At 59.1% G+C, this 27700-nt stretch overlaps 2 protein-coding genes across 2 annotated transcripts; both read right to left on the bottom strand.

The window, feature by feature from the left end:
- Window positions 1-1056: 1056 nt before the first annotated feature.
- SOAT2 (sterol O-acyltransferase 2) lies at window positions 1057-16805 on the bottom strand. The gene is made up of 15 exons (XM_029072675.1): window positions 16639-16805; window positions 16132-16187; window positions 15703-15845; window positions 14967-15026; window positions 14683-14790; window positions 11850-12141; window positions 11036-11105; window positions 9724-9802; window positions 8581-8626; window positions 8336-8465; window positions 6906-7003; window positions 5437-5535; window positions 3883-4018; window positions 3076-3221; window positions 1057-1275 (listed from the first exon to the last, which is right to left on the bottom strand). Exons 1-15 carry the CDS (start codon window positions 16748-16750, stop codon window positions 1225-1227), a joined length of 1626 nt encoding a protein of 541 aa, XP_028928508.1. The 5' UTR covers window positions 16751-16805; the 3' UTR covers window positions 1057-1224.
- Window positions 16806-18732: 1927 nt separating this feature from the next.
- IGFBP6 (insulin like growth factor binding protein 6) lies at window positions 18733-24329 on the bottom strand. Its single transcript, XM_029073769.2, has 4 exons — window positions 23830-24329; window positions 21916-22028; window positions 21146-21262; window positions 18733-19054 (listed from the first exon to the last, which is right to left on the bottom strand). Exons 1-4 carry the CDS (start codon window positions 24134-24136, stop codon window positions 18932-18934), a joined length of 660 nt encoding a protein of 219 aa, XP_028929602.1. The 5' UTR covers window positions 24137-24329; the 3' UTR covers window positions 18733-18931.
- Window positions 24330-27700: the final 3371 nt, after the last annotated feature.

Below are 27700 nucleotides of genomic sequence, written 5' to 3'. Positions count from 1 at the left end.
CGCTCAGTCCAGTGCTCTGCACCTAGTAAGCGCTCAATAAATACTATCGAATGAATGAATCATGACCATTTTACAGATGAGGAAACCGAGGCCCGGAGAAATTAAGCGACTCGTCCAAGGTCAGCCAGTCGGGCGAAAGTATTCACTGAGCGCTTCCCGTGTGCGGAACGCTGGCCCAAGCGCTTGGGAGAGGGCAATGTAACCATAAACGGACACAGTCCCTGCCCACGGAGGGCTTACAGCCCGGAGGCGGAGACGGACGGGAACGGAGATGAATAAATTCGAGATATTAACCATGGTCTTTGTTAAGCGCTTATTATGTGCAACGCACTGTTCTAAGCGCTGGGGGATACAAGGTGATCAGGTGGCCCCACGTGGGGCTCACAGTCTTCATCCCCATTTTACAGATGAGGTAACTGGGGCCCAGAGAAGCGAAGTGACTTCCTCAAAGTCACACAGCTGACAGGCGGCGGAGCCGGGATTAGAACCCGTGACCTCTGACTCCCGAGCCCGGGCTCTTTGCACTGAGCCACGCTGCTTCTCTAGATTTGGGCAGAAGTGCTGTGGTGCTGGGGGGAAGGGGGCCTGATTATCTTGTAAGTATCCCCGTACTTAGTACAGTGCTTGGCGCACAGTAAATGCTTAACAAATATTATAATAATAATGTTGGTATTATTGGGCTTCAGAAGGTCTTGGGTTCTAATCCCACCTTTGCCACCTATCTGCTGGGTGACCTCGGCCAAGTGCCTTCCCTGCTCTGGGCCTCAGCGACCGCCTCTGTGAAATGGGGATGGAGACTGGGAGCCCCACCGGGCCTGCGTCCAACCGCGTTTGCTTGGATCCACCCCAGCGCTTAGTACAGTGCGTGGTAAGGGCCTAACAAATCACCATCATCATCATCATCATCATCATCATCTTCATCATCATCATTATTATTTGCAGGGATTTCAGCCCCCCGCCCCGGTGGCTGCAGGGATTTCAGGGTTCTACCGTGGCGCTCAGTCCAGGGCTGAATAAATCGGAGTGAAGACACGAACGTTTGGGGGGGTCGGAGTTTATTGGAGGTTGTCTGGGGGGGTCGAGGCCCGCCGGCCTTAGCCCCCTCCCCCGCCCCCGGACCCCAGGGTGGGATGGGGGGATGGGGGGAGCTCCCTTCGGGCCGGGGAGGGGCCCGCGCCGGAGAGGTCGGGGGTCGCAGCCGGTGGCGGTCGGGGGTCGCGGGTCCTAGACGTGGCAGGACCAGGAACGCGGTGTCACCAGCTCCCAGAAGGTGTCCTGCGGGGGGGGGCGAGGACATGGGGGGCGGGGACTCGTTGATTGATAATAATACTGGTATTCTTGAAGCACTCACTAAGTGCCGAGCGCTGTTCTAAGCGCTGGGGGAGATACAAAGCAGTGAGGTTGTCCCCCGTGGGGCTCCCAGTCTTCACCCCCATTTTCCAGATGAGGTCACTGAGGCACCGAGAAGTGAAGTGACTTGCCCAAAGTCACCAAGCCGACAGGGGGCGGAGCCGGGATTCGAACCCATGACCCCTGACTCCTAAGCCCCGGACTCTTTGCACTGAGCCACGCGTTGATGGGGAGCGGGGGCGGGGTCACGGGGAGATAATAATAACAATAATAATAATACTGTTGGTATTTGTTAAGTGCTTACTGTGTGCAGAGCACTGTTCTAAGCGCTGGGGGAGATACAGGGTCATCAGGTTGTGCCACGTGAGGCTCCCAGTCTTCATCCCCATTTTACAGATGAGGTAACTGAGGCCCAGAGAAGTTAAGTGACTGGCCCACGGTCACACAGCTGACAAGCGGCAGAGCTGGGATGTGGTTCTGGGGGCGGGGGTCGCAGTGGGAGGCAGGTCCGGCTTCCTTTTGGGCAGGGAACGGGTCTGTCACATTGTCCTGGTGTCCTCTCCCAAGCGTTTAGTACAGTGCTCTGCACACAGTAAGCACTCAATAAACTCGATTGAATGAATGAATGAATGAATGAATGAATGAATGGGGGCGGGGGTCAGAGTGGGGGGTGGCTCAGGGGGCGGGGTCGCAGGGCTACTTAGACCGTGAGCCCCATGTGGGACAGCGCTTATTACAATGCTCTGCACATGGTAAGCGCTCAAGAAATACGACCGAAGGAATGAATTGTTGCTGAATTATACTTTCCATGCGCTTAGTCCAGCGCTCTACACACAGTAGGCGTTGGATAAATACGATTGAATAAATAAATTGTAGCTGAATTATACTTTCCATGCGCTTAGTACAGCGCTCTGCACACAGTAGGCGTTGGATAAATACGATTGAATGAATAAATTGTAGCTGAATTATACTTTCCAAGCGCTTAGTCCAGCACTCTGCACACAGTAGGTGCTCAATAAATACGATTGAAGGACTGAATCGTTGCTGAATTGCACTTTCCAAGCGCTTAGTATAGCGCTCTGCACACAGTAGGTGCTCAATAAATACGATCGAAGGACTGAATCGTTGCTGAATTGTACTTTCCAAGCGCTCAGTACAGTGCTCTGCCCACAATAGGTGTTCAATAAATGCGATCGAAGGAACGAATCGTCGCCGAACTGTACTTTCCGAGCGCTCGGTACCGCGCTCCGCACACAGGAGGCGTTCGATAAATAGGATCGAAGGAATGGATCGTCGCTGAATCGTACTTTCCGAGCGCTTGGCACAGTGCTCCGCACACCGTAAGCGCTCAATAGATGTGGATGTGGGCGGGACCGGGGATCCGGGTTGGAGCGGGGGCGGCAGTGGGAAGCAGCTCCGGCTTCTTTTTGGGCAGGGAGTGGATCCGTTATATCGTCCTAGTGTGCTCTCCCAAGCGTTCAGTCCAGCGCCCTGCACACAGTAAGCACTTAATAAACACGGTTGAATGAATGAATGAATGCAGGAACGAATGGGGGGACGGGGTGGCAGGGCTACTTCTCCTGGGAGCCGTGTCTCACCTCGTTAACTTGTGCCTACCCCAGCGCTTAGGACCGTGTTTGACGCAGAGTAAGCTCTCGACAGATACCTTCGAGGAAAAGGAAGGAGAGAGGCAAGGGGGAGGGGGCGGACGGGGGAGGGTCTCACCTCCGTGGGCGGGCAGTGTCGCCGAGCGTACCACTCCTGGCAGTAGAGGCTGACCTGGATGCCCTGACCCACGAACAACATCGTCCACATCAGCACGTTCCACACCGGGCCTTTCCGCCTGTCGTTCATCGTGAAATTCAGCACCCCTGAGGGGGGAGGGAACGAGAAAGAGCACAAGCGTCGCGTCCCCAGTTAATCAATCCATCCATCGATTGCATTTCCTGAGCAAAACTCAGCACCCCTGAGGAGGAGGGCGTCATGTCCCCAGTTAATCAATCCATCAGTCGATCGTATCTGTCGAGCGCCCTGTCGTTCATCGTGAGATTCGGCCCCCCTGGTGGGGGGAGTCCCCGGTTCATCCATCCATCAATCAACGCGTCGATCAGTCGGATTTGTTGAGCACCCTGTCGTTCACAGCGAAATTCGGCACCCCCGAGGAAGAAGGGGGCGTCGTGTCCCCGATCAATCAATCCATCCATCCGTCCGTCCGTCAGTCGTATTCGTTGAGCACCCTGTCGTTCGTCGTGAAATTCAGCCCCTCTGAGGAGGGAGGGAGCGTCACATCCCCAGTCGATCAATCCATCCACGGTATTTAGCGGGCACCCCGTCGTCCATCGTGAAATTCAGCCCCCCCCCGAAGAGGGAGTGTCGCCTACTCGATCATTCAGGCGATCGTACTTATCGAGGGCCCCGTGGATCATCCCGAAATTCAGCCCCCCGAGGAGGGAGGCGGCGCCACGTCCCCGATCGATCGTTCCCCCGGCCCCCGAGGTCCCCGAGGCCCCCGAGGCCCGGGGCCTCGCCCACCTCCGAAGCCGAGGAAGAGCAGCAACATCACGGGGTAGAAGAAGCCGAGGACGAAGCAGAAGATGTACTCGTGAACCAAGGCCGAGAGCAGGAACACGGCCAGCATGGCCGGCCCCCGGGACCGGATCCGGAGCAGCTGGCGGGGCCGGGGGGGGGTGGGGGGTGGGGGGGAGAGCCCAAGTGAGGTCTCCCCTGCCTCCTCCACAGCCATCTCACCCCCTGCTCTTCCCCTCTCCCGCCCCGCCGCCGGGAACCACCGGGAAGGGAGCGCCGAGCGGAAGACGGTAGGAAATAGGCCTCGACCGCAGTGGTGGGGAGCGAGGGTAGACCGCGAGGATGCCTCTTGACAGGCGGAGGTGGACGACGTGTGGGTGGGGGGCGTCCCCTCCCCTCCGGCCCACCCTCTGTCCCGAGTCAGGGGTGCAGAGGCGGGGGGGAGGTCACCCATTCCCCGCCCCGGGGCAACCAGCGGACGCTCCCTGGTTGTCAGCAGGGCCGCTCAAACCACGCCGGGGGTCCCCAGGGTAAGTCGGGGATCGGGAAAAATAATAATCGTGGTATTGGTTGACTGCCAACTGTGTCCCGAGCACTGTACTAAACACTGGGGTAGGTACAAGATAATCAGGTCCCACGTGGGGCTCTAAGTAGGAGGAGCAACAGCTATTAGACGCCCCTCAGTGCAGGAGGGGCGTCTAAAGCCAAACCACTTGGAGCCCGAGACGGGGAGAGCTGAGAGGGGAGGGGGCCGAGGGCAACTCCGGTGGTTTTTACACTGCGAGACAGACCTGGTTATGTACAGCGCTTAGTACAGTGCTGGGCACTCAGTAAGTGCTTAACAAACCATATTATCATCATCGGGAGAGGAATCCTGCTGCTGCTAGTTAAGTGCTTACGATGTGCCAGGCACTGTCCTAAGCATTAGAGTAGTCATTCATTCAGTCGTATTTATTGAGCGCTTACTGTGCGCAGAGCACTGTACTAAGCGCTTGGAAAGTACAAGTTAATCAGGTTGGACACTGTCCCTGTCCCACAGGGGTCACAGTCTAAATAGGAGGGGGGACGGTCAATCGCCATTTTACAGACGAGGAGAGAGAGGGCCAGAGAAGTAAAGCCATTTGCCCAAGGTCACACAGCAGACAATAATAATTATGGTATCCGTTAAGCGCTTACTATGTGCCGGGCACTGTACTGATGTCAATATCTGTCATTTATTTATCTCTATTAACGTCCGTCTCCTCCTCGAGACTGTAAACCCGTCGTGGGCAGGGAAGGTGCCTGTTTATTTTTCTCTTGTCCTCTCCCAAGCTCTTAGCACAGCGCTTTGTACTCAAGAAGTGGCGGAGCCGGGGTTAGAACCCAGGTCCCCTGACTCGCGGGCCCGGGCTCTTTCCACCCCGGGCCCCGCTGCGTCTCCCGGAATCCCCTCCGGCCCCGAGACCCGCCCCCCCACCCTCGGGTCCGGGGCGGGAGGGACCCCCGGAGAGGGGCGCCCCCTTCCGTGGGCCCGTCCCACCGCCCCCGTGCCCTCGCGGCCGGCCCCCCTCGGCCCGGTACCCGCAGGCCGTCCTGGTAGATGTAGCTGTAGAGCCAGTCGTGCACGACCACGTTCCAGGTGCGGTAATAGTTGGAGAAAGACGTGGAGTTCCACCAATCCTGCGGGGGCCGGGGGGACTCGCCATCACTCGGCCGCCCCCTCCGCGGCCCTCTCCCCTCCTCCCCGCCACCGGCCCCGGGGCTCCCTCTCCCTCCACCCCCCTTCTCCCTGCCCACCCCTCCTCCCGGCTCCCCCTTTTTCTTCAGAGAAGCGGCGCGGCCTAGCGGGCAGAGCCCGGGGGTCAGAAGGACCCGGGTTCTAATCCCGGCTCCGCCGCTCGTCCGCCGTGTGACCCTGAGCGAGTCACTTCACTTCTCTGGGCCACGGTTCTCTCATCGGCCGAATGGGGATGAAGAGTGCGAGCCCAATGGGGGCCGGGGCTGTGTCCAACCTAACTTGTATCTATCGCGGCGCTTAGAACGGTGCCTGGCACGTAGTAAGTGCTTAACAAGTCCCATTATTATTATTATTCTCTGGGCCTCAGTTACCTCATCTGTAAACGGGCACTGTGACCGCGAGCCTCGTGCGGGACGGGGACCGTGTCCAACCTGACTTGCTTGTATCCACCCGGCCGCTTAGTATGGCGCCTAGCACAACGTGAGCGCTTAACAGATACCGCCATCATTATCATTATTATTGTCTTGTATGGCATCTGTTAGTGGAAAGAACCCGGGCTTGGGAGTCAGAGGTCATGGGTTCGAGTTCCCGCTCTGCCACTTGTCAGCTGTGCGACTGTGGGCAAGTCACTTAGCTTCTCTGTGCCTGAGTTACCTCATCTGTACAATGGGGATGAAGACCGTGAGCCTCACGTGGGACAACCCGGTGACCCTGAATCTACCCCAGCACTTAGAACGGTGCTCTGCACATAGTAAGCGCTTAACAAATACCCACGATATTATTATTACGCGTCCAGCCCTGTTCTAAGCGCTGGGGTAGACACAGGTTAATCAGACCAGCTACGGTCCCTGTCCCGCATGGGGCTCCGAGTCACAGTAGGAAGGAAAATAAGTATGGAATCTCCATTTTACAGATGAGGAAACTGAGAGAAGTGGAGTGACTCGCCCGAGATCACACAGCAGGCAAGCGGCGGAGCGGGGATTAAAATCAATTTTCTCTGGCTCCCGGCCCCGGGCCTTTTCCCCCACGCAGCTCACGATCTAAGTAGGAGGGAGAACAGGTACGGAGTCTCCGTTTTACCGACGAGGAAGCAGGCCCAGAGAAGCGAAGTGACTTACCCAAGGTCACAGAGCAGACGAGCGATGGAGCCGGGATTAGGAGCGAGGTTCCCAGGCCCGGGCCCCATCCATTAGGCCGCGGCCGCTTCCCCTCTCGCCATCTGCCCTTCCTCCCGCCCTCCCCCCCCCCGCCGTTCCCCCGGCCCCAACCCGCCAACCCAAAGGGACCCCTCCCCTCTCCCCATCCCTCCTACCCTGTAAAACATCCTGTCTGCGAAGCGCAGCATCTCGGCAAAAGCGTTGAGCCAACAGTGGAGGAACGCGTAGAACATCAGCAACAGCATGAAGATGCCTGCCAGCCACAGGAAGGTCAGAGGGCGTCGATCTGTCAGTCGATCACTCGATGGCATTTATTATCACAGTTATTATTGGTACTGTCGTTACTATTAATAATAAATCGCGGTCCTTGTTAAGTGCTTACTCTTCTAAGTGTTGAGGTAGACACAAGGTCATCAGCTTGGACCCGGTCCCCGTCCCACGTGGGGCTCACAGTCTTCATCCCCATTATACAGAACCGAGGCCCGGAGCAGTGAAGTGATAATAATAATAATTGCGGTATTTGTTAAGCGCTTTCTATGCGCCAAGCGCTGTTCGAAGCGCCGGGGTAGATACGGGGTAATCAAGTTGTGCCACGTGGGGCTCCCTCTTTGAATCCCCATTTTACAGATGAGGGAACTGAGGCACAGAGAAGTGAAGTGACTTGCCCAAGGTCACAGAGAAGTGGCGAAGGCGGGATTAGAACCCACGTCCTCTGATTCCCGAGCCCGGGCTCTTTCCACTAAGCCACACTGCTGACTTACCCGAGGTCATACAGCAGACAAGTGTTATTATTATTATTATTGTTATTATCTTGTGTCTACCCAAGCGTTGAATACTCAATGAGCTTGGCACATTATAAGTAACAGATACAATTATTATTATTAATGCCTGGCTCCCTCGCTAGATTGTAAATTTCTTGAGGGCAGGGACCCGATTGACTAATTCTAGTATATACCCGAGTGCTTAGTGCACAGTGTTTTGCACCTAGTAGGAGCTGGGTTGATTCGATAGCGCTCTGGACTGTAAGCTCGTCGTGGGCAGGGAAGGTGTCTGTCATACCGTCGTATCGTGTGAAGCAGCGTGGCTTAGTGGAAAGAGCCCGGGCTTGGGAGTCAGAGGACGTGGGTTCTAATCCCGGCTCCGCCACCGGTCAGCCGTGTGACTTTGGGCTAGTCAAGTCACTTCTCTGGGCCTCAGTGACCTCATCTGGAAAATGGGGATTAAGACTCCGCGCCCCATGTGGGACAACCTGATTACTCCCTATCTTCACCAGCGCTTAGAACAGTGTTTGGCAGATAGTAAGCGGTCAACAGATACTATTATAATTAATAATAATAATATCGTACTCTCCCAAGCGCTCAGTAGAGTGCCCCGCACACAGTAAGCGCTCAATCAATGCCATCGACTGACTGACCGACTCAGTGAAAACCGTGAACGTTAAATGGTCTTTTCGCTGCGCCCGGATGCTTTCCTGCGCCTTCCCACCCTCCCCCTGTTTTTTGCCCCCCATGCCAGTCTCCCCCAGGGCCTCCCCTCCCTCCCCGCCCCCGGGGTCCCCCTCCTGCCCGGCCTCCCCTCTCCGCACCGGGCAGGGTGGCGTGGAAGATGGAGAGGACCAGGGTTCGAGTGCTGAAGGGCTCCCGGCTCATGTTGGTGAAGACGGGGACGCAGAGGCGGCCCAAGATGAAGCAGGCGTAGAGGACACAGCCGCAGGCCTGGGGGAGGGGGCACGGACACCCCGACATCGCTTCGGGGGTCCCAGCCCTTCCCCCTCCGGACCCCCCAACCGCTCTCTCCCCCAGCCCACTTGCCCTCCCTGCAGGGTCTGACCTGAGCAATGTTCTTGGCTACGTAATTCCATCGGACGGAGGGCGTCCTGGTTGCGGGGAGGGAGGGGAGAGAGTCGTCGCGGCCGCCTCTGCCTCGAATCCCGCTGACACTGGTTTCTGGGGTCCCCCACCCCCGCTGGCTCCCCGAGTCACGACCCTCCCCCAGGAGAGGCCTGAGGGAGGCTTGGGATTCCCTGGACAGCACGGCCTGGGAGTCAGAAGGGCCCGGGTTCTAATCCCGGCTCAGCCGCCGGTCTGCCGGGTGACCTTGTGCAAGTCACTTCCCTTCTTTGGGCCTTAGTTTTATTATCATTTATTATTTATTATCATTAAGAGAAGCAGCGTGGCTCAGTGGAAAGAGCACGGGCTTTGGAGTCAGAGGTCATGGGTTTGAATCACAGCTCTGCCACTTGTCAGCCGTGTGACCGTGGGCAAGTCACTTAACTTCTCTGCGCCTCAGTGACCTCATCTGTAAAATGGGGATTAAGACTGGGAGCCCCACGTGGGACAACCTGATCCGCCTGTGTCTACCCCAGCGCTTAGAACGGTGCCGGGCACCGTTCTAAGCGCTGGGGTAGATGTAAGTTCATCAGGTTGCCCCACGTGGGGCTCGCAGTCTTAATCCCCATTTTACAGATGAGGGAACTGAGGCACAGAGAGGTTAAGTGCCTTGCCCGAGCTCACCCCGCAGATAAGTGGCAGAGCCGAGATTAGAACGCATGACCTCTGACTTCCCAGCCTAGGCTCTTCCCACTAAGCCACGCTGCTGCCCGTATTTCATTATTAGACTGTAAGCCCGTCACCGGACAGTTGCCGAACTGTCCATTCCAAGCGCTTGGTACAGTGCTCTGCGCATAGTAAGCGCTCAATAAATACTACCGAATGAATTATTATTTATTATCAAATGCCGTCGAGTCGTTTCCGAGGTAAAACGGGGGCGAAGGTTGTGAGCCCCCTGAGGGACAGGGACGGTGTCCAATCCGATTAGGTGGTATCCGCCCCAGCGCTTAGAACAGTGTTCGACACAGAGGAAGCTGCCATTAGCTTACTACCCTTCCAGACCCAGACGGGGCAGGACGGGGGGTGGTCCGGGGGTCACGGGGGGAAGGGGTCGGGGTCGAGGGGGGTGGGGCTGGACTCTTACCTGGGGTAGCTCTCCCTGTAGATGAGCGTGGGGCAGAAGAGGAAGTAGAGGTAGCTGGAAAAACTGGGGGCTCGTGACCCTTAATAATAATAATGGTATTTGTTAAGCGCTTACTATGTGCCGAGCACTGTTCTAAGCACTGGGGTAGACATAGGGGAATCAGGTTGTCCCACCTGGGGCTCACAGTCTTAATCCCCATTTTACAGATGAGGGAACTGAGGCACAGAGAAGTTAAGTGACTTGCCCACAGTCACACAGCCGACAAGTGGCAGAGCTGGGATTCGAACTCATGAGCCCTGACTCCAAAGCCCATTCTCTTTCCACTGAGCCACGCTGCTTCTCACCTGGAGGACCCTTCACCTGGAGGGGCGGGTTGGAGGGCAGGGGGCAGGGGGCAGGGGGCAGGGGGCAGGTGGGAGGAGGAGGAAGAAATCCTCCTGACCCTCTCGACTGTCAGCTCGCTGCGGGCGGGGAACGGATCTGTCATGTTGTTCCGTCGTCCTCTCCAAGCCCTTAGCGCAGTGCTCGGCACACAGCAGGCGCGCAATAAACACGACTGACTGACTGGGTTAAGTCGCTCGGCCTCTCTGGTCCTCGGCTTCCTCTTCCCCCTGAGACCGTGGGCCCCTCTGGGACGGGGACCGAGTCCTGTGATTCTGTATCGATCCCAGCGTGCGGCGCAGGGCTCGTTCAGCCCTCCGTCCCTACCGTAATTATCAGGGTGATTACCGTAATTACCCGGCTTCTACTCCAACCCGGGCCGCACACTTCGCTCCTCCAATGCCAACCTTCTCACCGTCCCTCCGTCTCCTCTATCTCGCCGCCGACCCGTCGCCAACGTCCCGACTCTGGCCCGGGACGCCCTCCCTCCTCAAATCCGACAACGACTACGTCCCGCTTCAAAGCCTTCTTGAAGGCCCGTCTCCTCCGAGAGGCCTTCCCGACTAGCCTTCCTCTCCTCTTCTCCCGCTCCCTTCTGAGTCGCCCTGACTCGCTCCCTTCTTCATCCCCCCTCCCGGTCCCACCCCGCTTATGTCCATATCGGTCATTTATTTCTTTCCATTCACGTCTGCTTCCCCTTCTACACCTAAGCTCGTCGTGGGCAGGGAATCCGTCTACCTATCGTTCTCTTGTCCTCACCCCATCGCACAGTCCAGTGCTCTGCACGCAGTAAGCGCTCAAGAAATACGATCGAATGAGTGACCGACAGAGAGGTTGGCATATATTGGGCAGACGGAGGAAGGGAGGGTGCCCAAAGGAGATTGGGGTCTGGGGGGGGGGGGCGGTGTCTGAGAGGGGTCTGGGCACTCACCAGCTTTGCTGAAGAGGATGTCGGGAGCGACCTCCCGCAGGAAAGAGTAACTTTTCATCAGAAACCGGACCTGGGACAGGGGCGAGGAGCTCTGAAACTCAGAAACTGGGGGGGCCGGGAGGGAAACTCTCCAACCTACCCACCCTCACCCCCAGATGTGGGGCTCTAGAGCCCAAAGATCCATTTTCCTGGCTCCTAAGACAATCCTCTAGACCGTACGCCCGTCGTGGGCAGGGACTGTGACAGGTTATTGTTGTACTGGACTCTCCCAAGCACTTAGTACAGTGCTCTGCAAACAGTAAGTGCAGCATGGCCTAGTGGCAAGAGCCCGGGCTTGGTAGTCAGAGGACGTGGGTTCTAATCCCGGCTCCGCCACTTGTCTGCTGTGAGATCTCGGGCAAATCACTTCGCTTGTCTGTGCTTCGGTCGCCTCATCTGTAAAGTGGGGACTAAGACCGTGAGCCCCAGGTGGGACAACCTGATTACCCTGTCTCTACCGCAGCACTTAGAAGAGTGTGTGGCGCACGGTCAGCACTTAAATGCTGTTATTATTATTATTCTCATCATTAATAAATGCAGTTGAACCCTCCTCATTTGCACGGCCCCACCCGCCACGTGTAAAGGACACCTCTGCTCACGTGCTTAGCTGCCTCCCCTTTGTGCCAAGAATTGAGTGTCGTTTGCATAGCCCTCCAATCACCTTGGTTCCCACGCTCCAGCGCCCGCCCCTCGAGCGCCCAGGACACGTCCCCAGGATGCGGGGGCGCGGGGGGGTCTTCCCGTCCGTGCCCCCAGATCAGGCCCCACTCCCTACCTGCTCGAAGACCAGGACGCAGCGGGAGGCCGGGGAGAGCTGGTACTCCAAGGCCACGTAGATGGGGAAGGCCACCAGCACGACGGCGTGCCCGGCCGTCAGCAGCGCCCCCAGCCCGGCCGTGCCCAGCAGCCTCCAGCGCAGGGTGGGCAGGGTGGGCAGCACCGCCACCCCCACCCTCAGCACCTGGTAGGGCACCAGCAGGGTGTACAGGAACATGGGGATCCAGGTGGCCAGGGCCAGAGGCAGCTGCCCAAAACTGAACATCAGGAGATCCAACTCCAGCACCAGCCTGAGAAAGAGGCAGGGAGGGGGGCATCAGGAGATCGGACTCAAGCGCCAGCCCGAGAAGGAGACGGGGAGGTTGGCATCAGGAGATCGGCCCCCAGCGCCAGCCCGAGAAGGAGGCAGAGAGACTGGCATCTAAACTCAATCCCTGACCCTCACGGAGGGCACGAATCGGGCACAGAGACCCAAACATATTCTTCCAAGATGAGAAGCAGCGTGGCCTAGCAGATAGACCCCCGGGCTTGGGAATCAGAGTTAAGCTCGTCATGGGCAGGAATTGTGCCCGCTTATTGTTATATTGTACTCTCCCAAGCGTTTAGTACAATGCTCTGCACACAGTAAGCCCTCGATAAATGACTGAATGACCGACTGAATGAATGACCAGGATTCTAATCCTGGTTCTTCCACTCGTCTGCTCTGTGACCTTTCATTCGTTCATTCAACTGCATTTACTGAGCGCTTACTGTGTGCAGAGCACTGTACTAAGCGCTTGGAAAGTACCTTGGGCGAGTCACTTCTCTTTTCTGGCCTCAGTTACCTCACCTCTAAAATGGGGATTAAAACTGTGAGCCCCAGGTGGGGCCTGCACTGTGACCTAATTCGCTTGTATCTAACCCAGTGCTAAGTACAGTGGCTGGGGCCTAGCCAGCACTTACTAAATATTATAGGAAATAACAACAATAATAATAATGATAAGGAAGCAGCCTAGCCCGGCGGAAACAACATGGACCCGGGTTTTAATCTCCGCTCCGCCACCCTGGGCGAGTCGCTTTTCTTTGTCTCAGTTATCTCATCTCTAAGATGGGGCTAAAATCCTACTCCATCCATCCATCACTCACTTATATTCAGCGCTTACTGGGTGCAGAGCACTGTTCTAAGCGCTTGGGAGACACATAAAAGACACATTCCCTGCTTGCGATGAGTTCACTGTCTAGACGGGGAGACGGACATTAATATAAATAAATGACAGATATGTAGAAAAGTGCTGTGGGCTGGGAGGAGGAATCAATAAAGGGAGCAAATCAGGGTGAAGCAGAAGGGAGTGGAAGAAAAGGAAGCGGCACGGCATAGCGGATAAACCCCGGGCCTGGAAGTCAGAAGGTCATGGGTTCTAATCCCGGCTCTGCCACTTGTCTGCCGGGTGGCCTCGGGTGAGTCACTTGACTTCTCTGTGCCTCGGTTCCCTCATCTGCCAAATGGGGATTAAGACCGTGAGCCCTCTGAGGGACAGGGACTGTGTCCGACCCGATTTGCTTGTAGCCACCTCAGCGCTCAGTACAGTGCCTGGCACATAGTAAGCGCTTAACAGGTACCATAATAATTGATAAATAGGAAAGGAGGACTTAGTTAGGAGAGGTCTCGTGGAGGAGATGCGCCAGCGATTAGGCTTCGAAGGTGGGGAGAGTGGTGGATGTGTTGGCTATGAAGGGGAAGGGTGTTCCGGGCCAGAGAAGTCGGGGGTGAGAAGTCGGAGGCGAGATAGACGAGATGGAGGCACGGTGAGAAGGTTGGCATTAGAGGGGCAAAGCGTGAGGGCTCGGTCGGAGTGGGAGAGTAATAACAATGATAATAATAATGTTGGTATTTGTTAAGCGCTTACCGAGCATGTGCCGAGCACTGCTCTAAGCGCCGGGGGAGATCCAGGGTCATCAGGTTGTCCCACGTGAGGCTCCCAGTCTTCATCCCCATTTTACAGATGAGGTCACTGAGGCCCAGAGAAGTGGAGTGACTTGCCCACAGTCACACAGCCGCCAAGTGAGAGTAGCCAGGTGAGGTAGGAGGGGGCGAGGGGATTGACCGCTTTAAAGCCGATTGAGGAGGACTTTCCGTCTGATGCAGACTTAGCCTTGGACTGTGAGTGCTACGTGGGACGGGGACTGTGTCCGACCCGATTATCTCGTACCTACCCCAGCACTTAGAACAGTGCCTGGCACATAGTGAGCACTTAACAAGCACCGCAATCATTATTATTACAGTGCCTGGCACATAGTAAACGCTTAACAAATTACCACGATTCTCATCATTCTTATTACTACGGTGCTTGGCACGTAGTAAGCGCTAAACAAAAACTACAATTATTATTATTATTACAGTGCTGGGCCTATAGTAAGCGCTTAACTTTATCCATTCAATCATATCGATTGAGCGTCGATTCATTCGTTCATCCGATAGTATTTATCGAGCGCTCACTGTGCGCAGAGCACCGTACTAAGCGCTGGGAATGGACAACTGGGCAACAGATAGAGACCGTCCCTGCCCAGGGATGGGCTCACAGTCTAATCCGGGGAGACAGACGGCAGAGCAAAACAGAACGAAACAAAAACAAGACAACATTATCGGGATAAATAGAATCAAGGGGATGGACACCTCATTAATCAAATAAATAACACAAGTGAGCACAGTGCCGAGGGGAGGGGAAGGGGGGAGGGGGAGCAGAGGGAAAAGGGGGGAGCTCAGCTTACTGTGTGCAGAGCGCTATACTAAACGTTCCCTGCCCACGACAAGCTTTCGGTCAACAAATAACAACGGCAGCCATCCCCCTTACCTGCCCTTGTCGATGAAGTCTATAGCCAGCGCGCTGATGATGAAGACGCACAGGGTAGCCACGAACATGTGATAGATGGTTCGGAAGTGCTCCACCTCCATCAGCTCACTGCGAGGGACGGGAGGAAGGGAAAAATCCATCCCCTCCCATCTGTCAGACCGATTCCTCCCCCGGGGGCTTTCTTCCCTTTCCCAGCTGGAGGCCCCGCAGGGCTGGGGAGAGAACCCAGGCATCCTGGCTCCGAGCGGGCCCCCCTCTCCCAAGTCCCTGCCTCCCGGACTCACTCCAGCAGCGACACGCGGTCCACAAAGACTTTCTGCTTCCACACGGAGGCATCCTTGGTCCTGGGAGGAGTAGAGGAGGGTAGGAGCAGGGGAGGGAAGGGATTAGGGTCGACCGGGGGGGGGGGGGGGGGGAGGGTCAAGACAGGAGCCGGGAGATGGGGTGGGGCCAGGTCAGAGCAGGGGCAGAGTGACGGGGTGGGACCGGGACACGAGGGGTGGGACAGGGCCCGGGGAATGGGAGCAGGGGGTCGGCGAGGGGGCGGGCCAAACTGGGGGATCGGGGGAGGTGCAGGATGATGATAATAATAATAATAATAGTATTTGTTAAGCGCTCACTAAGTGCCGAACACGGTTCTGAGGGGGTGGGGCTGGGACGGGGCAGATTTGGGGTCAGGGCCGGGGCAGAGTGACGGGGTGGGGTTGAGTCGGGGGCAGACTGGGGGTCAGGGTAGGGGCAGGATGATGGAGGGCTAAGGCAAGGTGATGGGGCGAGGCTGGGTTAGGGGCAAACTGGGGGTCAGGGTAGGGGCAGGGGGATGGGGTGGGGCCGGGGCAGGGTCAGATGGAGGTCAGGGTAGGAGCCGGGGGATGGGGCGGGGGCCTGGACGGGGGCAGACTGGAGGGCAGACCTGGGGCGGGGGGTAAGGGGCAGGGGCAGGGGTCCGGGCCGAGGCAGGGGCAGGGGCAGGACTGGGACCAGGGTCGGGTTTCGGGGTTCCCCCGCCCCTCTCGTCACCCGCCGTGGTTCCGGGGCAGAGCCGGGGCCGGCAGCAGACCCCCTCCGCGGGTCGGGCAGGACCGGACCCCTTCTCTCACGGCTCGGTCCAGCAATTCGGCCAGCTGCAACTGCGCCTGTTCCAGCAGCTCCGCCTTCACCTCCTGCGGGGTCGAGGCAGGCTGACCCCTGACCCCCGACCCCAGACCCTCAGCCCGTTACCCACCGCTCCGGCCCCTCGCCTCTGTGTCTGTGACACTGCTCTGGCGTCCTCTCTCCAGCGCTTAGTACAGCGCCCTGCTCACAGCCAGTCGATAGTATTTATCGAGAGCTTACTGCGTGCAGAGCGCTGTACTAAGCGCTTGGGAGAACCGATAGAACACTAAACGGGTAGATTCCCTGCCCGCGACGAGCTGACAGTCTCACGGGGGAATTTACACCCAAACTCACCTCCATGTGTCGAGTCCACTGCAGCAGGTCGGGGGCTACCTCCTGTCTGGAGTCTTCTGTGGGGAGGAGGGGAGGTCCCCGAGTGGGTGAGGGGACACCCTGGTCTCCCGTCACCCTCCTCCCACCAACCCCCATTCCTCCCACCCGCCGTGCCCAGGGATCCGAAGCCACCCCGGCGCCCCTCTCCGCTCCTTTCCCTTCCGTGGGCTCCGCCCAAACCAGGCCCTCTGCCCCCCCGGAACCACTGACCACCGAGAAGGGTGAGGATTGGGGAGGGGGATCCGGGGCTGGAGGGTTGCTGGGAGAAAGGCAGGGATTTGAGGGGGGCGGGGTCCGCACCCGGGCGCCGGCCTCCCCTCTGATCTCCCCCCATCCATCCGTCGAGCGATCGATCCACCGTATCGATCGAGAGCTTACCGCGCGCAGCCCTCGGGCGAGTCCGATACAACAGAATCGGCAGACGGGTCCCCTGCCCCATAAGGGGTTTTGGACCCTGCCCCAGCTCACCTGCGAGGGTCCCCCCGGCTCTCTGTTCCCCACTCCGCCCCCGTCTGTGCCGGGGCCCGGGGCCCTGGGGGCCGCCAGACCCCCCGGGACTCTCCTCCTCCTTCGAGGCCATGGAGGGTGTGAGCAGGCCGCTGGGTCCGGGCCGCCCGATGTTCTGCCCCGGGTTGCCAGGCTGGGTTGTCAGCTGACGCCGGGCAAAGGCGGGGGCGAGGGGGAGGGGGTTAAAGTCCTTCTCCTGTGGGCTGGGGTGGCCGCTGATTAGATTATCTTATCTGCGGGGATGGGGGCTTCTTCCGGACTCTGCACCCCCACCTCCGCTGTGCCAGTGAGTGGGTGGCGCGGGGCGTGGGTACGGCGGGCATCACCCTCCTCCCACCCCACGAGCCCCCGGCTGGGGCTCCCGGGTTCCCGCCCACTGGCTCTTGTCTCCGTCCCGGCCCCCTCGGCACCCTGTCCCAGGCCCCCCTACCCAATTCCCCCCCATTGCCTCCCACCCCGACCCAGGCCCCCTTTCCATTCCACGCCCGTCGTTCCCCAGGGACGGGGACCGTGTCCGACCCCATACGCTTGTAACCGCCCCAACTGCTTAGTACAGTGCCTGGCACATAGTAAGCGTTTAACAAATGCCATCAATATTATTATTATTACAGCCCAGGCCTGGGAGTCAGGAGGCCGTGAGTTCTAACCCCGGCCTCCGCCACTTGTCTGCTGTGGGACCTCGGGCAAGTCGCTCACTTCTCTGGGCCTCGGTTCCCTCATCTGAAGAACGGGGATTGAGACTGTGAGTCCCCACGTGTGGGACAGGGACTGTGGCCGAACCCGATTTGCTCGCATCCGCCCCGGCGCTTAGTACGGTGCCTGACACATAGTAAGCGCTTAACAAATGCCACAATTATTATTATCATTGGTGGTTGAACTGGCTTGGGCCTTGCCCACCTTAGCAGCTCCATAATCTGGGGGTTGGGGCAGCAACCCAACCTCATCCCTGGGCATCTGAGGCGACACCTCCCCTCCCTCCACCCCCAGTCAGACCCGGCACGGCCCCAGCTTTCCCTCCTGGGCCACGGGAGAGGAATACGGAGGTGCTTGTGGACATGGACATGGGTGAGCTGTGCTCTGGGAATGGGGTGTGGGGGGGGGGCGTCGCCTCTTTTCCCCACTTCTCCATGAAGAAAAATCCTCTCAGATCCCCATTCCCCGGGTACGAACGCCACCCCGGGGCCGGGGAGGAGGCGAGGACCGGCCGGTGAAGGACAAAGATCGGCACCCTCGGGCTGCCCCTTGCCACCCGGGTCTCTCCGGATTCCTGTTTGCAGCAGGAAGGATTGAAGTTAGACTTTAGAAGGAACGCCCGGACGGGCGGGGTGTCGCCCGGCCCCATCTCGCCTGCCCAGGCTGGTACGGGGCGGGGAAGCCAAGGATGGGAGTGGGGAGGGGACAGCCGGGCTGGCATTCGCAAGCAGTGTGAGTGATATTATGGTATTTGTTAGGTGCTTACGATGTGCCAGACACTGTACTAAGCGCTGGAGTACACTCCCTTCTGCGTCGCCCTGACGTGCTCCCTCTGTTCTCTCCCCCCAGCCCACAGCCCCGACGTCCCTATCTGTCATTTGATTTATCTGCATTGATGTCTGTCTCCCCCCATCCCCCCTCAGACTGTGAGCTCACTGCGGGCAGGGAACGTCGCTGTCTATCGAACTGTACTCTCCGAAGCGCTTAGTACAGTGCTCTGCGCACAGTAAGCGCTCAATAAACACGATTGAATGGATGTGAAGGGGAGCAGGAAGCAGGGCGCAGAGACCAGCACGCGGACATAAAGACCCCCCCCCCGAACTTTATTCCCAGCAATGCCCTGTTACAATACCATTAACTTAATGACCACCCACCCCCTCGTCCCCTCCCCCACCCCCGGCCCCCCCCGGCGTCTCTCTCCATCCCCGTCAGCTCAATCAGTCACCCAGGGGCATTTGTTGAGCGCTTACTGTGCGCAGAGCACTGTCCTAAGAGCTCGGGAGGGTCCGGTACGATAGAGTTGGTGGACAAGACCCTGGCCCACAAGGAGCTCACAGTTTGGAGGGGGCAGCCACTCATTCATTCAGTCGATCGTATTTATTGAGTGCTTACGGTGTGCAAAGCGCTGTACTAAGCGCTTGGGAGAGTACAATCAGGACCCCTCTTCTGGCAATAAATAACTCACGCGGGCCCTTCGCCACAGCTCTGCCAGGAGGTGCCCCCGGCCGTGGGGAGGGGGGAGACCCGCACGCCCTGCCGCCGGCCCCCCCGGCCCCCCCTCTCAGCTGGAGGGTCCCGGCGGGCACGGGGAGGGGCTGTCGGGGCCCGCCGGACTGGGGAGAGGCTGACCCTTCCGGTCCACACACCAACATGGGCCTCGACGCTGTCCCGTGGAAGATTTACACTGCGGAGAGACGGAGACAGAGACGGTCGGGGGTGGGGGGCCGGAGGCGGGGATGGAGACGAGGACGCAATCCGAGAGACAGGCACCCCAGAGATGGAGACGAGCTGAGGGAGACAGAGGCGGTCCGAGACGCGGAGACACAGGCGCACGCAGAGGACCGTCCGATCGAGTCGGGGGCCGTTGAAGAGAAACGGAGTCGGTGAGTCGGTCAGTCGTATTTATTGAGCACCTACTGGGTGCAGAGCACTGGACTAAGTACTAGAGAGAGGACAGCACAACAATAATAATAATAACGTCCCCCGAGAGGCAGGGCCGGAGACATCTCGATGGCCGTCCCCTTCTAGACCGTGAGCTCATGGCGGGCAGGGAGAGTCACTGTTTATTGCTGGATTGTACTTTCCCAGGCGCTTAGTACAGTGCTCTGCCCACAGTAAGCGCTCAATAAATACGAATGAATGAATGACAGAGAGAAACACTCCTACAGCGACGGAGAGTGACTGAAGCCATCAGAGAGTGGCAGAGACAGTGCAACAGAGACAGGCAGAGAGATATGCTCGTACTCAGAGAGAGTCTGAGACAGAGATAGACAAGCGGCAGAGACAGTCCAAGAGATACACAATTACAGAGACATTCAGAGACAGAGAGACACATGTTTAAAGACTATAAGTTAGTTGTGGGCAGGGAATGTGTCTCTTTATATCGTTAGAGGGTACTCTCCCAAGTGCTTCTCTCTGTATTCAATAAATATGATCGATTGATGGAAAGGCAGTGTGAGAAAGACATCGATCGAACGTATTGATTGAGTACCTACTACGCGCACAGCACTGTAGTAAGCCCTTGGGAGAGCATAAGCAGATATGATCTGGGGCCCATAACGAGCTTACAGTCTAGAGGGTCAGAGAGACAGAGATATGGGGACAGAAAATCAGAAACATTCGAAGATAGTCAGGGAGAAAGAGGGAGAGAGAAAGAGAAAGAGGAAGAGAAAGAGAGAGGGAGGAAGGGAGAGAGAGAGATGATGATGTTGATGATATTTATTAAGCTCTTCCTCTGTATCCAGCACCGTACCGGCGCTGGGGTAGATATAAGATAATCAGCTTGGACACGGTCCCTGTCCCACGTGGGGCTCACAGAGATTAATAATAATAATGTTGGTATTTGTTAATTATGTGCAATAATTTGTTGTTATGTGCCAAGCACTGTTCTAAGCGCTGGGGTAGACACAGGGGAATCAGGTTGTCCCACGTGGGGCTCACAGTCTTAATCCCCATTTTACAGATGAGGTCACTGAGGCACCGAGAAGTTAAGTGACTTGCCCAAAGTCACACAGCCGACAAGTGGCCGAGCCGGCATTCGAACCCATGACCTCTGACTCCAAAGCCCGTGCTCTTTCCACTGAACCACGCTGCTTCTCTATTCCATTCCCCTTCTCTCTCCCACTTAAACTGGGAGCCTCATGTGGGATTTGATTGTCTCATATCTACCTCAGTGCTCAGGACAGTGCTTGGCACATAGTAAGCACTTAATAAATGCTATTATTAGCAATAATAATGACGACGATCATCAAAAACACCGATTGACTGAACCAGAGAGGAAAAACAGAGACAGTCACAGACGGAGGATGAGAGAGAAAAAAACCAAGGAAGTTTAAGTGGAAAGAGCCCGGGCTCGGGAGTCAGAGGTCATGGGTTCTAATTCCGGCTCCTCCGCTCGTCAGTTGTGTGACTTTGGGCAAGGCACTTAACTTCTCTGGGTCTCAGCGACCTCATCTGTAAAATGGGGATTAAGACTGTGAGTCCCACGTGGGACAACCTGATCGCCTTGTATCTCCCCTCCCCAGAGTTTAGAACAGTGCTTCGCACATAGTAAGTGCTTAACAAATGCCATCATTATTATTATTTAAGCTCCAAAGACCCCCAGAGACCCATAAAGGTGCAGAGACAGTCAGAGAGAGATAGAGAGAGACCCAGAAGGCAGAGAGAGGGGGAAACTGAGTCGGGGGGCGAAGGCAGAGAGAGGCCGACGGGAGGGGGGTCGGGGGTGACGGGCCCGGCCCTGGGGCGGGGGCGGGGATGGGGTGGGGGTCCCGACCTGTCTCCGGCGGTAGTGTCCGCGGTGGTCGCAGTTGGGGATGTAGATATCTCCCCCGCGGAAGACGGCGGCCTGGAGCCGGCGCAGCACCGCGTCCAGATGGCGGCGGCACGGACCCTGAGCGGGGGGGACAGGGAGAGGCGGGCCGGGGGGCTGAGCCGGGGGGCCCGGGAATTGGGGGAGGGGGCCGGGGGCTGGACACCTGCGGGGGAGGGGGCTGGGGGCCCGGGACTTGGAGGGGGGGCTAGGAGCTTGACACCTGGGGGAGGGGGCTGGGGGTTTGACACCTGGTGGGGGAGGGTGGGGCTGAGGGCTTGACACCTGGGGGAGGGGGCTAGGGTCCGGGGCCTGGGGGCTTGGCATCTGGGGAAGAAGGAGGGGCCTTGGGACCCGGGCCTTGGGGGAGGGGAGGGGGCTAGGGTCCCGGGACCTGGGGGAGAGGAAGTGGTCTGGGGGCCCAACACCTGGGGAAGGGGGACAGGGCTGGGGGCCCAGGAACTGGGGGAGGGCGAGGGGGCTGAGTGGTCGACACCCGGAACAGCAGGAGGAGAAGGGGGTTGGGGGTGGGGTTGGGAAGACGAGGCGAGGGACTGGGGTCTCCTGGGGTCTCCTCAGGTCCCCCCAAACTCAGAGTCTCATGGATGGGGCGTCCGACCGTCCCTGCCGGGTGGGGGCTTAGGCCGGGGGGGGAGGGGGGGACCCCAGAGCCCGAGATCCAGCATCAGGGCCGCTTTATGGGGGACGGTCGCGATGGAAGCCCCCGCACCCACCATCTCGGGGTCCTTGTCCCCCGAAGTCCCGGCTCCTCCTCCTCCTCCGGGCGCCGCCTCCCTGGCCCGGTCTCCCCCCTCGTCCTGAGGCCTGGTGGGCTCGGGCCCCTCTCCTGCGGACAGCCGGGCGGGGGTGGGGGGCGGGGGGGCGGGGGTCGGGGGTCAGGGGTCAGGGTCCCCCCCGGGCAGGGCTCGGACACGGGCGCCCAGGGGCTCCCTCCGGCGGCCGCGAGGGGGCGCGCCGAGCCCGGGCCCGGGGTCTGGCGGGGGGCGGGAGAAGGAATCTGTGTCCCTGCTCTGACCCCCCTCCCCCTTCCCCTCCCCCTCCATCCCATCCCATCCCATCCCACTCCATCCCTTCCCTTCCCATCCCAACCCAGCCCGTGACTCACCCCACACAGGCCCAAAAACCTGCCGCCTCAGTCCCCCCGGGCCCCGCTCCTCTTTATTTTCCGGGGGGGGGGGGGGAGACCCCCACGGGGACCCCCCCACAAACCCCTTTTCTGGCCTTTTATTAGGCCGTTCTCCCTCCTCGTCCTCCCCACTCTTCTCTCCTCCTCTTCTTCCTCTCCTCCCCTTTCTCTCCTCCTCTCTTCATCTCTTCCTCCTCCCTTTTCTCTCCCCTTCCTCCTCTTCTCATTCTTCTCCTCTCCTCCCTCTTCTCTTCTCCTCTCTTCCCCTTCCTCTCTCTTCTTCCTCTCCTCCTTCCCTTCTCCTCCTCCTCCTCTTCCCTTCCTCTTTTCCTCCATCTCTACCTTGGAACTCTCTTACCTTCTAACTCCCCGTGACCCCGGTGACCTCTTCGTCTCCCCCAGCCCCCACCCCAGACTCTCCCCCCCCCCACCCCAATCCGGCCTTTCTCCTCTGAGATCTCAAAGCGCAGGATGGCCCTGCTGGGAAGGAGGGCGGGCGTAGGGTGGGAGCGGAGTAGCAGGCCCAGCCAGGGTGGGAAGCCCCCCTCCCCAGCCCCCCCAGCCCCCCCGCAGCCCCGTCCTCAGCCCGTTGCCCGCCGGCCCCGCTCCCACCCCTCCGACCAGGGCTCCAGGGCCGTGTGGCGGTTGGCCGTGCCCAGGGTGGGGCACCGCGGGCTCCTCGCCCTGCCCAGTGTTGGCACCCCGGTGCCCCCCACCTTGACTCACTCCTCCGCCCCACCCTCTGAGTCACCCCAGCCCCCCGGCCCTCTCTGACGGCCGTCCCCCGGGGCCGGGGTGGGGGGCGGGGGGGTGGAGAGGGGCGGCCCTCGCCCCGACCTCCGCCCCGACCCCTGACCCCTCGACCCCTCGACCCCCGACCCCCTGGGTCCCCGCGGGATTCTCTGGCCCGGGTAGCGGCTCCAAACGGGCTCTCGTTGATTGTCCAAACGCGCAGAGTTGTCCCGGACCCCTCCCGTCGCCCGGAGGCGACCCTCTCTCCCTCGACCCCGACGGGGGTGGGGGGGGGGTGTCTCCAGTCCCCCACCCACGCCCCCCAACAGGAAAAACTGGGAGCTCGAACTCTTGGACTTCTTTCTCCTCCCCCCAACATCCCCTCACTCCTCCTCCTCCTCCTCCTCCTCCTTCTCTTCTTCCTTCCCCTCCTCTCCTCCTTCTCCCTCTCCTCTTCCTCCTCTTCCTCCTCCTTGCCTCTCCTCCTCCTCCTCCTCCTCCCCTTCCTCCTTTTCCACCTCCTCCCCTTCCCTCGTCTTCCACCCCATCTTCCTCGTCTTCCATCTCATGTCCCTCCTCCTCCCCTTCGTCCTTTTCCTCCTCTTCCATCTCCTCCTCCTGCTGCCCCCGCCCCAGATTCGGCCCCCTCGCCCCCCTCCCCCCGGGTCCCGGCCGCCCCCCCGGCCCCCCTTGTCCCCCGGCCCCCCGGTGGGGCGGGCGGGGGACGTCCCTGGGGGGGTGGGGCCCCGGGGCTCGCGGGGTCACTCACCTGGAGGAGCGGAGCCCCTCCTCTGTGCGGCCTGGCAGCGGCCCCTCCCCAGGAGCAGGGCTCGAAGGGGCGCCCCGTCGTGGGTCGGGGGCTGGCACTGCAGGCCGGGGGCGCAGCTGGGCGTGTAGACCCCGCAGGGCTCGCCCAGCCTCCGCGGGCAGCCGCACTCGCCCGCTTCCTCGCCTCCCCGGCAGCCCCCCGAGGGCGGGCAACCCTGCCCGCAGGCCGGGCACGGGGCCAGGGTGCCCAGCGCCCGGCCCGCCAGCGCCAGCGCCAGCCACAGGGGAAGGACCCACGGCGGGGGCATGTCCCGACGACGATGTCCCGACGACGACGACGACGACGACGACGACGACGACGACGACGACGACGTCCCGACGACGATGATGTCCCGGCCTGCCCGGAGCCGCCCGGAGAGAGACACCGTCTCTGCCGCCCCACTCCTTAAGAACCAGGTGAAGGGGGGCGGGGGGGCCGGGGCATCCCCCGAACTGGGTGGGACCGAAGGGGTCCCCCCCCCCTCCTGGGTCCACCCTCCTCTCCCTCCTCCTCCTCCTCCTCCTCCTCCCCCTCCTCCCCATCTCTGTTTATTTCCCATAAAAGATCATTCCTCATTCTCTCTTTCCTTTCTCTCTTTTCCCCTTTTTCCTCTCTTTCCCCTCTCCCTGTCTCTCTTTCTCTGTCTCTCACTTTCCCTTCTCTCTCTTTCCCTTCTGTTTCTCCCTTTCCCTATCTTTCCCTTCTGTTACTCCCTTTCCTTTCTCTCTCCTTCTTTCCCTTCTCTCTCCCCCTTCTCTCTCTTTCCCTTCTCTCTCTTTCCCCTCTCTTTCCTTCTTTCTCTCCCCCCTTCTCTCTGTCTTTCTCGCTCTTTCCCTTCTCTCTCTTCACTCTTCCTTTCCCTTCTCTCTCTTTTCCTTCTCTCTCCCCCTTTCTCTCTGCCTCTCTCTTCCCCTTCTCTCCGTCTCCCCTTTTCTCTCTGTGTCTCTCTCTTTCCCTTTTCCTCTCTTTCCCTTCTCTCTCTTTCTCTCTCTCCCCCTTCGGTCTTTCTCACTTTTTCCCTTCTCTCTTCACTCTCTCTTTCCCGCCTCTCTCCCTTTCCCTTTTCTCTCTTTCTCCTTCTTTCCCTTCTCTCTCCCCCCTTCTCTCTGTCTCTCCTTCCCTCTCTGTGTCTCCCTCCCTTTCCCTCTCTCCCTCTCTCTCTTTCCCTTCTCTCTCTCACTTTCTCTCTCTTCCCACCCTGTCTCTCCCTCTCTGTTCCCGGGAAATCTGCCCGGAATTTGGGCAGATACCTGGGGACGGGGGCCGAGAGGACGGGAAGGGGGAAAGGGGTCTCCTGCAGGGATGTGGGGCTGGGGCTGAGGGAGGGAGAGGGCCAAACCCAAGGCGGGGGCTCCGGGGAGGGGGGAGAAACAAATAATCGGGGCTGAGGAAGAACTAGGGGGAAGCTGGGGAGAGGCGGGAGACTGGTGGGAAAAAGCAGAGGGGAGTAGAGGGGCGATTTGAGGGTCCTGGGGGGCGGGGGGCGGCTGGAAGGGGACGGAGAGGGGAGGAGAAGGAGATGAGGAGGGGGAAATGGGAATTGGGGCGGGGGGAGAGGCTCGGATTCCCTCCGGTCCCGTCCCCCGCCCCGGGAAGTTCTAGAGGAAACAACCTTCTTCCTCTCCCCTCCCTTCTCGGCCCGGTACGAAACGCAGTCTCATTCTTTCCTAGAACTCGGGCTCCGAGGGGCTGGGGCTCGGGGGGGGGGGGTGTTTGGGGGGGGATGGAGACATGCACACACACACAGGCACACACAGACACACACACACACACACACACACAGAGGCAAGCAGCCCCACCCTGGGACCACGAGCTCTGTCCTGCCCCTGACCCGAGGCAGGCCAGGGCGGAGAGGATTCTCACGCCTGGCTAGCCAGGGCCCGGCCCCCTCCCCTTTTTCCTCCCCTCCCCCCCCACCCCCAACAAAAGGACCCTCGAAAATGAGGCTGGGGTCCTTTGGCATCTCATCGGCCTGGCCCCCCCAATCCCTCCCAACTCTCTCGACTCCCCCCCACACACACCTTATTCCGAGGTCTTTGCAACTGGACACGTCCCTCCAAGTGACCCCCCAGCCCCTGCTCGTCCCCCTCCCCCCCTCCTGCTCCTCCATCCCTTCCCCCCCAAGCCCCCCCTCCCCTTAGCCCCCCTCTCCCACTGCAGCCCCTGCTGAGTGCCCGACCGGGCCGGCGCTGCTAGGGACAAAAAAATAATCCTGGGTTTTGGATTCCCGTCGACGTTCCCGGCTAAGACCCCCCATCCCTCCTCCTCCCTCCGGTGTCCCCCCCCAGCCCCATCCCCATCCGGCCCGGACGCCCCCCACTCCCACCCCGCCCTCCCATCCCACCCCCCCGAAACCCCAGGCCGCCCTCTACGGCGGGGAAGGCCCATCGAGGGTCGGGAGAAGCCAGATGGGTTAGGGGAGGAGCGAATTCGGGGGGATCCAGGGTCAAGGAAAGGAGGGTAAACAAGGAGGGGAGGGGAGGGGCGGGATCCCAAGCAGCCCAGCCAAGAGGCTGATTGAGTGGAGAGGGAGGTCACGGACATTATTTTCCTTCGCCCAGCCCAGCAACTCCACCGTGAACCCAGCCGGGCGGGCTCTGTGCAGCCCCAGGCCATTTTGGCCAGGTCCGTCCATCCATCTGTCGTATTTATTGAACGCTTACTGTGTGCAGAACATTGCGTCGCTCTGACTCCGCTCCCTTTGTTCATTCCCCTCCACCCTCCCAGCCCCACGGCAATTATTCATTCCATCGAATTTACCGAGAGCTGGACCAAGCGCTTGGGAGAGGACGAGTCAACGATAAACAGACACGTTCCCTGCCCGTGACGAGTTTACAGTCTAGAGGTTGAGCTGACGCTTACGTCCGACGACTCTAATTCATTTATTTATATTAACGTCTGTCTCCCCGCACCTCAGACTGTAAACTCGTTGTGGGCAGGGAATGTTCTGTTATAATGTTGTACTGTACTCTCCCAAGTGCTTAGTCCAGCGCTCTGCGCACGGTAAGCGCTCGATAGATACCATTGGCTGCCTGACTGACCGAAGCTTGGGGCCATCCCTCCTTCGGGTCGAGGGAATCTTGTAGTGGAACTCGGAAGTGGAGTTAAGCTCCTGATCGATCAATCGATAGCATTTGTTTATTTTTTTGATGGTATTTGTTAAGCGCTGGTTAGTAGTGGGGCTGGGGTGAATATCGAAATGCTCAAGGGATACCCAAAGGGGAGGGTGGCCTAAAGGAACGAAAGGGTTCAAGCAGGGAAGGCTTCCCAGAGGAGATACGATTTTTTCGAGCTGTGACATCTTGAAGGCGGGGAGAGTGGTGATCCATCTAGGGGTCCCGGTCTCGGCAACCATCCGGTCAATCAGTGTCCTTTATCCAGTGCTTAGTACAGTGTTTGGCCCATAGTAAGCGCTTAACAAATGCCATCCTTCTTTATGGAGCAGTTACTGGGTGCGGAGCACTCTGCTAAGCACTTGGGCAAGTCCAACAGATCCCTGCCTTTTAGGAGTTTACAATCTAGTGGGAGACACGGACACTTCGGTAACTTACAGATGAGAAGAAGTAATGGAATATAAAGCTATGTGGCGAGGAGCTAGGTTGGGTGAGGGGTTTGTTCCCACTTAAATACTCAGGTGGTGCGAAAGTGCTGACGTGGGAGTTGAGGGATAGAAAGTGGAGATTAGAAATGAATCGGAGAAGACCTCCAGAGGAGATATGGTTTCAGGAGGGCTTTGAAGACGAGGAGAGCTGTGGTCTGGAGGTTGTGAAGGGGGGAGGGAGCCCCCGGCCGAGGGGAGGGTGTGAGCGAGAGAGAGAGAGAGAGAGAGAGG

Source organism: Ornithorhynchus anatinus, chromosome 10 (assembly GCF_004115215.2).
Source record: "Ornithorhynchus anatinus isolate Pmale09 chromosome 10, mOrnAna1.pri.v4, whole genome shotgun sequence".
Lineage (NCBI taxonomy): Eukaryota > Metazoa > Chordata > Mammalia > Monotremata > Ornithorhynchidae > Ornithorhynchus > Ornithorhynchus anatinus.
The sequence above is the reverse complement of the archived record's forward strand: the minus strand, read 5'-3'. Positions and strand labels throughout refer to the sequence as shown.